This window comes from Oratosquilla oratoria, chromosome 17 (assembly GCF_046742065.1).
Source record: "Oratosquilla oratoria isolate Oo_2021 chromosome 17, ASM4674206v1, whole genome shotgun sequence".
In the NCBI taxonomy this organism is placed as follows: Eukaryota; Metazoa; Arthropoda; class Malacostraca; order Stomatopoda; family Squillidae; genus Oratosquilla; species Oratosquilla oratoria.
In genome coordinates, this window is record NC_134793.1 from 24961882 (window position 1) to 24974381 (window position 12500).

A 12500-nucleotide genomic window follows, 5' to 3' on the forward strand; every position below is an offset into this window, starting at 1 on the left:
AGAGAGCAGTTGGGACGATGACAGGTGTTGTGCAACAAGAAGTGGTGTGATAAACAGTTATATATATGTAACCACATTAATGTATCGTTCTGTTTAACAGTTGACAGTGTATATACCATAACTGCAAAACCTGAAAGCTTTGAATAAAATGGTATAAACTTAATACGAATCTACATATACCAGTACCCCGTACCTAGTGAACGATACATTAATACTGGTGGCAAGCGGTGACCGCGCCCACGTCTCTAAAGAAACAAACTAACTACCAGAAAAAAAAAGACTATCGAGGACTCATCCTGCGCACCCCTCTGCACCAATTGTGTTCCTCCAAAAGAAGCGGTGGTGAAAATTTCTCACCACCTGGTGGCAGCAAAACCACACCATGCACAACACCTACGTTATCGCCGACTCAACAATAATTACCAGCCTCTAAATAAGGTAACCCAACCAACACCCTTTTCAAATACGTAATAGTATCATTACTACTATTACCTTACCTATCCATTTCTGAATCCCTGATACTGCTTTCCTTTTTTTTTACGAGAATATCAACGAGCCATCGCTTGAGGACAAACCTCATCCGCTCACCCTCACCACTCACCCGAGTGTCGCGTTCCACCGAGAACCACAACGTCAGCAATTATCACAGCTGCACGTCATAATACAAATCGCTTCAAGCACGGTCTTAAGGTAACCTACACGCCTTTAGATACCCACGTGCTCAACGCACGTACACCTTAGCCATATAACAACTATGTAATCTCGCACTTATATTAGCATATTGTCATTTAGAAGTTTTTTTTTTTCTCTTCAAAAATTATCATTAAGTAATACCCTTTAATCTGCCAATTACAAATATACATATATATTCAACAGTTAATATTATTACATAATATAATATTCATATGCATTCTTCTAGTTAAGTAATTCTTGTTTAAACAAATAGCTCTTATATGTTTAAAATTCAATATTTACATAGAACTTATACATTTTTATCAATGTAACCTACTATACTGCTGTAAATTTTTTTTTATGAACAACCATAATTAATTCTATTATAAGAATAATATCACAATAATTAACTCCTTATTATATAATATTAATTCCACATTTTATTACTATTTTATATATACACATATATTTTTATGATTTTTGTAATCCCATTACTATATCCCCCTTCCCATATCTAAGCATAACATAATACCCTTAGTTACTATATACCTATTATTCATATTTTAACAGCTCCTTTTTTCTTAGATTACAAATCAAAACTAACTATTAACTAATACATGATTTAACAACATGGCCTTTGCCACCGGATCAAAACTAAAAAGTTTACATAGCGTCTTCTCAAAGTCTAGAGAAGAAAAACACCAAAATGACATATCCAGTGACAAAGAGGAAATACACACAGAAGACTTAATTGGCAATGACAATACCTCTGACCAGTTAAATAAACCTGACAAAACTAATCCTAATGCAGATACCCCTATAACTCCCCTTTATGAGAACGATGTCTTACCTTTTTTCAACCAGCTTCCTCAAGTAGACCCCTTTCACCCCTCACAATCACAACCACCCATTCCTCCCATCCAACCAAATATGCAAACAAAACCTCCTATAAACCATAATCCATCCAACCCCCATATCCCAACACATAATAACCCCCCTCCCATTCAGCAACAGTACCAAAACTTCCCCCTTCCTTCCCCCCATACCCCACCTGTTCAAACCCACTCCACACCATACCACCAACCACCACCTAACCTTCCTCCAAACCCCCAATATCATCCTTACCCACAACCTCAACCAACAATAATTAACAATTATCAAACCATAACCCCCCTCACTTAAATTCCAACCTTTTCTCATGATTGCGGACTATCCATTACAGATTTTTTGACAGCATGTGACCTGTTTTTCTCCAAGAATCAATACTCAGAGACAGATAAAATAAATTTGTGCCGTCAGAAAATAAACCCATCTGACATTTGCCGTTCAAAGGCAAGGATGCTAGACACCCTAGTTGCATCTGGAATCACTTATCAGGAATATAAACGCCACCTCCTTAAGGTCTTTCATAACAAACAACCTAACAACATTTCCTTCCTCATCACCTTCCTCAATAACACTAGAGTCCCACCACATTCCATTACTAACATAATGGATTTTGTTGCAAACGGAATGAAAGAGGTCAGAGAAGACCTAGAAAATAACTCTCCTTGGACTCACACTGATCAATTTGGTCAAAATGTAATGCCAACAAAACACTTACTAACATTCCTTGAAATAGCTTCCTATCTCTCCCAACTCCCTCCAAAGTGTTTAAAGGAAGCCTCCAAAAAGGAACTAGACACTAGAAATCCTCTAGCTTATACCTATATTTTAGATATCATGAATGCTTGCAATGTATCCTTAGATACCCCCAACCATCTCCCCAGACTAAATAGCCTTCACTCACAACAACCCCCTCCCACCAATCAAGGACAACCTTCTAAGTGGTGCTCCTACCATTCATCAAACAATCACAACACGAAAGACTGCATACAGCAAAAACAATACCCGCAGGTACAACACCACTCTATCCCTTGCTCAGTTCATGGAACCTTTTCCCACACCGATGCTCAGTGTTGGACACAGCAAAAGCAACACACGCAGGTACAACACCACCCTATCCCTTGCTCAGTTCATGGAACCATTTCCCACACAGATGCCCAGTGTTGGACACAGCAAAAACAACACACACGCTCAGTGCATGCTACTACCTCACACCAGAATCAAAACAAACAAGTTCCACCCCCCTTTAAACACCCACTCCTACCTACACCAACACATCCAATCAAATACTGCAACCTACACCAAACATCAACTCACTCCAACAAAGAGTGTTACCTACAGAAAACACAACAACAACCACATCAGAGAAATAACAAACCATTCACTACCCCTCGACAAAAAACTCACTCCCACACGACACGCACAACTCAACAACGATTGGGGGAACGTGTACCAGCCTCACGCACCAAACCACCATAGGAATATCTCATACACAACACAAATACCTCACCCTAGAAGTAAGCCTAGACCAACTTAAAGTTGACATGATGGTTGATACAGGAACAAACCTGAACATCATCCCAAGAGCTCTGTATGAAGCATTAAATGACCCACCCCAAATTCAATTTTCCAATATGGAAGGACTCTTAATAGAAGGGAGCACAATTCCTCTACACGACACCATAGACTTAAATATTGAAGTCAACAATCACAAAGTAGGTTTCACAACTTTCCACATAGCAGATGAATGGAGCCTTGATCAACAAGGTATAATAGGACTACACTCATTAAAGATTTGGAAAACTAAGATAGATTTTGAGACTAACAAAATCTCCTTCCGAGATGTAAATAATGAATCAACAGTTCCTGAGACACCCAACTCAGACACACAACATCTCTCATGTCTACCTTCCTTTGATACTCCCAATCCCACTAACAACTATTCCTTCCGACCACCCCCTTATGTCACCTCAAAGGCACTGATGTCTAACACAGTCATCATACCCCCTAGACATTCAATAACAGTCCCACTATACATACCCGGTGCAATAGACCATCAGGACGTCATAATCGACTCAGACACGTCCAGGATTAACAACATAACCATTGAGTCCTCCTGGGACACAATATCAGAAAATAAACATACACTAGCTATGTTAACAAACACCTCAGAACAACACCGTAAAATCAGGAAGAATACAAACATCTGCGCAGTCCATCTCCATAATTCCCCTATCCAGGAACCACTGCCGCAACACATCAACCAAGTAAGACCAACACAACCCCTTCCCCCTATTCCCCCAGACCAAATCACGACATCAGCTGACGGAGAAAGTCATAACGAGCTATTAGCTCTCCTACAGAGGAATAGATCAGCTGTCGCCTTAGAAGGCGAATCACTAGGCAAATGTGATATAATCAAACATCACATCCAAATTCCCCCAAACACCCCCCCTTCATACACCCCCGCTTACCGCATACCCCACAGTAGGAAATCCCAAGTCAATGACAGTGTACATGAGATGATACACCAAGGCGTAATTTCCCATTCAGACTCCCCATGGAACAGTCCCCTCTTTTTGGTCCCTAAGAAAGACGGAACCTTACGCCCTGTTGTTGACTTCAGAAAAATAAACAACCTAACTCAATCTGACCCACACCCCCTCCCCGCCATGCAAGATGTACTACAATGCATTGGCAACGGGAACTCTGTTTTTTCCACAATAGACCTCAAGTCAGCCTTCTGGCAGGTCGAACTAACAGAGGAATCAAAACCCGTAACTGCATTTTCCACGGACAAAGGACACTTTCAATTTGAACGTATGCCCTTTGGCCTTAAGAATGCCCCTCAACCCAACAAAGGTTGATGACCCGCATTTTCAGTGACATGATAGGAATCTCATTATTCGTCTATTTAGACGACCTCATTATATATAGTCCCACAGAAAGAGACCACCTTAACACTTTAGAGATTGTCATCAAACGTCTCAAACATACGGGATTAAAGATTCAATTAAAGAAATGTAGATTCCTCATGAAGGAACTCACCTTCCTAGGCCATAAAGTGGATGCAAAAGGGATTCACACAACCACTGATAAAATAGATACAATAAACAATTTCCCAACCCCCAGAAACGCAAATGAAACACGAAGTTTCATAGGGTTAGCCTCCTACTACAGACACTTTATCCGAAACTTTGCTGATATTGCTTCCCCTCTGACCAAATTCACAAGGAAAGGCGAGCCATTTCAATGGTCAGAAGCAGAACAGCAAAGTTTCGACACTCTCAAACACGCACTCACCACAGCCCCTGTACTAGTTTTCCCTGATATGAAGAAAGAATTCTTTCTTTACACAGACGCCTCCTCTAAAGGAATAGGCGCAGTCCTACAACAGAAAGATGACAATGGCAAAGAACACGCCATAGCCTACGCAAGTAGAGTCCTCAACAAAACTGAAAATAACTACTCAACTACACACAAAGAAGGACTTGCAATCATATGGGCACTAAAACACTTTAAATACCTCATTTTAGGCTACAAGATTACCATACTAACAGACCACCAACCACTAGTCTATCTTTTTAACTCCAAAGACTTACATGGGAGAGTTGCTAGATGGAAAACAACTCTCCTTGATTACGATCCCATGATCGTATACTTAGCTGGGAAAGCTAACGTAGTGGCAGACTGCTTGAGCAGACAAACTCACATTATCCCCATAACCCAAACCACATGCATACCTATGCAAGAACTCAGGGATGAAACTGACGGAGACCCAATATGGTCTCCAATAAAACAGCATCTCATCTCACAAACCCCCTTACACTCCCGACCACCTGTCCCTATTGAGGAACTCAATCTGGTCGACGGAGTCATAAGGAGAACCATTAATACAAGAGAGGTTACTGTTATCCCCAGAGCCTTAGTCCCCAAGGTCCTACACATATTGCACGACAGTGCAATGGGAGGCCACTCGGGCAGAGATAAGACACTAAACACTGCTAGGCACACATATTATTGGCCTTACATGAAAAGAGATATAACCACACACATAGATTCTTGTGTAACTTGCAAACAATTCAGAGGCCCTAACCTGAAGCAAATCAACATAAAAGATATCCCACTCCCTGCTGAACCATGGGAAACACTTGGCATTGACCTACTGAAAATGCCAACGAGCCATCAAGGTTCCAATTATGTACTCACAGCAGTTGAGTATTTATCTAAATACACAATCTTAATACCACTCCAGGACAAAACAGCAGAGACTGTAGCCAAAACCCTGGTCAACAATATCTTTTGTAAATACAACATACCACACACAATGTTATCTGACAATGGCTCAGAATTCAAAAATGAAGTGATGCGCGAAATAGCACACCTCTACAACATTGACCAAACATTTGCCACTGCATACCACCCCCAGGGAAACGGTCTGACTGAGCGAACAAATCGCAAGGTCCTAGAAATTCTCAGACCATTGGTCAATGACCTCATGGACACTTGGGAAGATTGGCTACCACAGGTACAAGCCAGTATCAATAGCACAGTCAATTCCGCAACAAAGATGTCCCCACATGAAATCATTTTCGGCCAACCAATGCGCCTACCCTACCAAATATTCAACCCCCCCCCCCACCCTTATACAACCTAGATAACCTCGCACACTGCATCAAAAGAGGTATGCAAACAATTTACAAAAAAGTTAGAGCAAACCTGAAAGAAGCCCAGGAAAAGACAAAGACAAAACAACACAAACGGTCAATTCCACTTGACATAGCACCTGACGACACAGTCATGGTAAAAGACTCAGGTCGAACAAACAAACTCAAACCCAAATTCCTAGGCCCCTTCATAGTCACAAGTTCACTCCCTAACAATGTTTTCCTACTAACAGATCCTTCTGATCACTCCACCTTCACCATACATGGAGAGAAGTTGAGAAAGGTCAAACTGAACCTCGACCCAATCTCACCTCCCATCCACAACCCACCTATCACAGACACACACCAATCACCAATACGCAAGTCTCATCCCATGACTCTGCGTCGACGCAACTAAACATGCACTCTAGCTCTCGCCCCTGAAGATGCAGGACGTCATGTATCTATCAGTGGAGGTTAAAATGGCCCATTTCCAATAAGAACTCTTTTCCACATATCTATAAAACTTCTCTACTTCCTTCCGACCAATATAATCTTAGCGAGAGTCAGATAAACATATCCTCATACACTGAGACATAACCTTCATCCTCCAAAAGTAAATACATCATTAATTACCCACCTTAAACATCGACTACTTTTGACATGGACTCATTCGACTTACATCATAGGATTCTTCCATATAACTCCACAGCCCTTTCCCTCTTAATCATGCTCTTTATACTAATAATAATAATCATATTCTGTTGCATGAAGTAACACCTTCCAAAACCTTTCCACCTCCATACCCAAATTGTTGTAAACCTAGATTAAGTTTATTCTTGTGTCTCACCCAATATCTTAAATACTATAAAAATTCATACAGAAACTATATATCCATACTATGAAATAAAACAAGTGCAATGTGACACACCAAACTGACCATAGAACAGTGTCTAGAAAAACAACACTCCCAACAGTGATAGTGTTAAACCATAAAAACAATAACATTTAAAAAGTGAATTAAACAGTGTATGTGAAATCCAATAGAACATGTAATCTGGTGAGACACAACGTTACACTTCTGAGACACAACATCGCTACCCCTTAATTACAGTTCATGATCCCCCTTGGGACCTCAGATTCACTTCAACAACACCCCCCCATCTGCACATTTTTAACCCCACAGGATTTTGTGTCTCTGAATTTTTTTTCTCGATGTATTACCCATATAAATACTTTTGTAAACCATGTACCCTAGGTGCCGGGAGCCACCTAACCCCAGGGGGAGAGCGATATGTATACGCCACCATATACATGATGAGTAATATCACTCCCTCACTCACTCCCTCACTCAATGCCCGGCCCTTCTAGCTGACTAAGAAACTAAGTCAGCAACCTTCGGGTCTGCAACAACAACTCGACCACCAAACAGACATACGAACGCACATGAACATCTGAGTAACCAAACAAACACAAAACACAAATTAAGTATATTGACGATCCCCCCTGGACATATATATACATATTTAGTTATTAAGTAAATCACACCCTGTAATCCCAGGATACTAACCTTAGGAGATGACCGTGATCTTGCTCAAATAAAACAATAAAAGATTATGCGAGCATGACGCGTCATAAGTGCTGAGATTGTCAACTTCCGGCGAATGACCACCAGGGTAGGTGGCCGGAGAGAGCAGTTGGGACGATGACAGGTGTTGTGCAACAAGAAGTGGTGTGATAAACAGTTATATATATGTAACCACATTAATGTATCGTTCTGTTTAACAGTTGACAGTGTATATACCATAACTGCAAAACCTGAAAGCTTTGAATAAAATGGTATAAACTTAATACGAATCTACATATACCAGTACCCCGTACCTAGTGAACGATACATAAGTGAGCACCATCACTCAGGTTTACACTTACAGTCGAGTGTCATTTCGAAGCCAGTTGCCACTTTATTTCCGTCCCTAGAGTCTGAGATGAAGGTCATTTCGAAAAACACGACATCATCGTTAAAAAAAGAAATGTGATGGCTAGCCACGTCAGTGCCGCATAACTCCCTGTAAGATGATGAAAAGAGTAGAAGGCGTTTTTTCCTTGTCATTATGTAGATATCTTGAGAAAGGAGCGGAGTTTGATTTAGGGTCTAGTCTCCTTGGAGTTCTTTAGACGAGGAGAAAAAAAAAATAGAAATTATCCGAATGTGACACTGCTCCTAGTGGCCACACCAGATACCAAACAAAAGGAGGGGCACTCACTCATTCAAGACGCCTGTAAAAACCAGGCGGTCGTAACTGCAGCTCGAGGCATCGTAGATCTCGGAATTCTTCGCAAAGCTGATAGTGATGTAGCCATGTGCAGCGAGCTAAAAAAAGAACCAACAGGCAATGTATTTTGATACTTCGCCATCATCGTTTCTATCGTTTGCGAAAAGATCGCACCGAAGAGGCTGGAGTCACAGAAGTAGTAAAAGAGAGAGTTAAAGACGTATGGAGGCATAGTGGGTGCACACTCAAATTCAAAATTAACGAAAGGAAATGTTCTACTCTTTCAACGTCTAAAATATATAAAGTTCGGAACTTCTAGAACTCAGGTAAAAATCCTAACGCTTAAACTATTCTAGAAATCGGAATGTTTACCTGTCTATATACCATATGGTCTCTCCCCCTTCCATATATGGGAGGTGGCCATCCAAGACACGAACCCTTCACTCATCCCTTACTTACCATTTGCTTTCCCCTTTTGTCTTGGCTCCCTGTGGATCAAGGGCCATCCCTAGGAGGCAGGGATTACTGAAATTCAGGCTTTCCGGAAATCGATTTGAACTTTCTAAGTTTAGAATTCATAAATGTCGTTGGATTTCCCTTAATCCAGGAGCTCTAGTGTCAGTGGTTTCTGACCCATCTCAACCAACATCATCAGTTATTATCGCCAATCCCCAAAATCAATACCATCACCATTATTTACTCACGTTGACTGTGAGGGTGCAGCTGCAGTTCTCTGGGTAATCGTTCGGGTAGTTGGGACTTGACCACGTATGTCGGATTGTACCATTGAAGGAATCTTCCACAATGATTGTTCTGTCGCAATCTCCACAGGGGTCTGGTCGACGGAAACAAAGAACCAGATGTTACATTCTCTCTCTTCCTTAGTTCAACATCAACACGGTTGAGTTAGAATATACATACATACATACATACATACATACATACATACATACATACATACATACATACATACATACATACATACATACATACATACATACATACATACATACATACATACATACATACATACATACATACATACATACATACATACATACATACATACATACACAGATCCGATAGGATCGAGAGTAAACGTAAGAGACTGAAAACTACTGAAAATTAATTATTACCTAAATCATTTGTAGTGGTATCCGAAGGACAGCAGCTCTCTATGGTAGTCCAGGGGCAAACATCTTCGCAGAATTTTTCCAAAAAGCTGTCAAAGCCAGGTTTCTAGAAGAAGAACAAGAAGAAGAAGAAGAAAAGTGAGTTGTGATAAAAGACTGCACGAATGAATAGAGCACAGCTGGAAAGTGACGTGACTTCAGAGGACCAGGTTTGTCGAATCACGTCACCAACAGAATAAAAGTACATGAAATGTTCTAATAAAAGGAATTAAGATAAAAAAGAATGCTCGACCACAAAGACTCATAATAACCAACACTCAAACATACACATCACTGCGCAGAAACATAAATGGATAATAGTATTTGAAAATTAATATCCATGTGAACAAGTTGCTTAAACACGGCAAAGAAAACATGGGCTGGAAGTGAAGCGTTTATTCCTTACGATTTGTCAACTGACTTTTTCAAGGGAATGAGCATACCGGGTCGTGCAGGGTTTATAGGTACACTTGGTAGCTCATGGAGGTATGTGAACGTGGCACGCTGTGCTCTGATTGGCCCGCTGAGATGCCCAAGAGACCCGATCGTGAAGTGCTATGCCCGCTGAGCTTTATGCCTAGGTGAAGCTGCCAGCCTTACAATTGATGTTGGGACGGGTAGTGATATATGCAGCTTCTATGGATTTTCTGGTCTTCATATCCATACCTTTTGTAATACCTCGGCCCGCTTCTATTGTGGAAGGTGTCCAGATTGGTCCACATGCACTACCATGGCGTTGGTAAGCCTATGGTGACGGACGTCGGCCTATGCTCCCTGAATGATCCTTGTGTTCGGCCCCGAGGAAATCCATAGAAGCTGCATATATCACTACCAGTCCCAAAATCAATAGTAAGGAGAGCAGCTTCATCTGAGCAAAAACCTCAGCGGGCATAGCGCTTCACGATCGGTTGCCTCAATATTCTGCCTTAGTTGACGAGAGACTGTTTGAGCAGTGGAGGATAATCCTGGGGTATACACTTTACACTTACTATGCCATCCGAACAATCTGTATTTGCCTGTGTCGTTGAAGGAGGCTGATCCTGTGTCGAGGATCCGACTCCCAGCATCAGCACCATCATCATCATCAAAGCCGTTGTCTGCCATAACTTACCCATGGTTCCAACTCTGTGCAGCGAAATAGAGGGAAAGGCCAAGTGATGACAAACATCCAGACAACATCTGAAGATTTACATGAATGATAAGAAATCAAATACACTCATTTCATGCCTATATTCGGTTCTTATGTGGTGTATTCGGGAAACCACCCTCCACACGTCATTGCGACCAAACGTATTCTGATCAAACTTTTGACGTCTATATTCGTCGCTCGTATTTGTTGTCTTGGCTGTCGCAAAGTGGTTGTATTCAGACGAGGGACACCCGAGGAGTTGACTCCATCAGTGGAGGACTTTAATCCTTACGGTTGTGATTAAGGAGAAAGAAAGGTGGGGGAGGAAAGGTGCGTCAAACTGCGCACCCCATTAGGCAGCCGAAAACATGCACAATGCAGGACAAACGGTTTTGCAGGCAACTGCTGAGAACCTTTTGAAAAACCTAGCCATGAAGTTGGAGTAGGATGGAGGAGTAGGAAAGTGTTTTCACATTATTTTTTCTGTGCAAGAAAGTTGAAATAAGTAAAAAATTTATATATATATATATATATATATATATATATATATATATATATATATATATATATATATATATAATATACCAGTGAAGAAAAGAAAATATGAATGAAGCAGAATTCTTTCCCTATATATAAAACTGTTTTTTCACACTTCTATGTATGTTTCATCTTTCTTTGTGCAACTGGGTGACAGGTTTCAGTGCACTGGGTTTCCAGCTTGGTTTTGTCATTTCATTTTCATCAAAAGTATTTGTTCTACATCAAGAGATTGAGAGCAAGTTGATGATGAGAATTGTACATTCTATCAGCGTTGCTCAGTTTAGCCACAAACTAAGGGCCGAGAAACAGCTTTTGCCAAATGGTTCTTGACGAAGAGCAAGCATGTGCGCAGCGGGAGGAAAAACCTTTTCTTTTACTCACAAAAGGAGAGACGCCACTCTTGCCTTGCACAGATTTCGATAAAGCACTGCACTTGTGTCCCCTGTGCGTTAGCGCGAGTACTGTAATGCAGGACCAAAGGAAAGAAGCCTCGGTATCTTGGCGTCTCTGGTGATCATCCTTGTTCAAAAGGATGTCAGTCAGAGTCTGAGCTCTTACGATCCCCATCTTCTTTATAAATGATGGAAACACCTCGACTCTAGTGGATGAGCTCTTGCATTTTCATCTCAGGGGCTCTCAGCCTGTTTTCGCTGCATCCTAAACTCATGTATTGTCGTTGTCTAACCTACCTGATGATTATTTTAACACTGAGTAAAGTCACTGACCCACTAGCTACGACTAGTTTTCGGCTCCTGTCGCCCTTTTGTCAAACTTTGAAGCCCCAGATCCTACTCAGGAATCACCCAAAGGGAGCCGACGGGTCTATTTATTCTGTGAGTTGTTAGGTCACTGTTGGATATGAAAAACGACCACCTGGGATGTTCTCACCGCCGTGTACGACGTATTACTTAGAGCTGCAGGTTACTACGTTCCGTCACAGTGTGGGAAAAGGTCTGAGGGGTCTGAGGGGGCACAACTGACTCTCACAACTTCCAGTCCTTGGATGGATGGAGAGGACAGGGAATGGGCTCTTATATACTGTCCCGCTGATGGGAGGAGGAGGAGGAGGAGGCCACGAAGAACACTTGTGCCTAGGCAATTATGTGTAATGAGCATGGCCAGAGATGCATTAGTGGTCAGTGAGTTGCCGTAAGTTAACATCTCTCTCTCTCTCTCTCTCTCT

The 12500-nt window shown here is 41.4% G+C and overlaps 2 protein-coding genes across 6 annotated transcripts in view; one reads left to right on the forward strand and one right to left on the reverse strand.

The window, feature by feature from the left end:
* LOC143034515 (adhesion G-protein coupled receptor G6-like) overlaps positions 1-12500 on the forward strand; it is a 396540-nt gene that overhangs the window by 109986 nt on the left and 274054 nt on the right. The gene's annotated exons all lie outside the window — the stretch shown is intronic.
* LOC143034685 (adhesion G-protein coupled receptor G6-like) lies at positions 8464-12320 on the reverse strand. The gene is made up of 5 exons (XM_076201055.1): positions 12226-12320; positions 10638-10773; positions 9613-9715; positions 9181-9311; positions 8464-8574 (listed from the first exon to the last, which is right to left on the reverse strand). The coding sequence occupies exons 2-5, from the start codon at positions 10761-10763 to the stop codon at positions 8464-8466; spliced, it is 471 nt and encodes a 156-aa protein (XP_076057170.1). The 5' UTR covers positions 10764-10773; positions 12226-12320.

What these genes read in the sequence shown, in the direction of transcription:
- LOC143034685 (XM_076201055.1), bottom strand. Translation starts at nt 10,763, where the DNA reads ATGGGTAAGTTATGGCAGACAACGGCTTTGATGATGATGATGGTGCTG. An exon ending in CAGATTGTTCGGATGGCATA is followed by an intron (nt 9,716 to 10,637) that starts GTAAGTGTAAAG and finishes TTCTTCTTCTAG; the next exon opens with AAACCTGGCTTTGACAGCTT. An exon ending in TACCACTACAAATGATTTAG is followed by an intron (nt 9,312 to 9,612) that starts GTAATAATTAAT and finishes TCCGTCGACCAG; the next exon opens with ACCCCTGTGGAGATTGCGAC.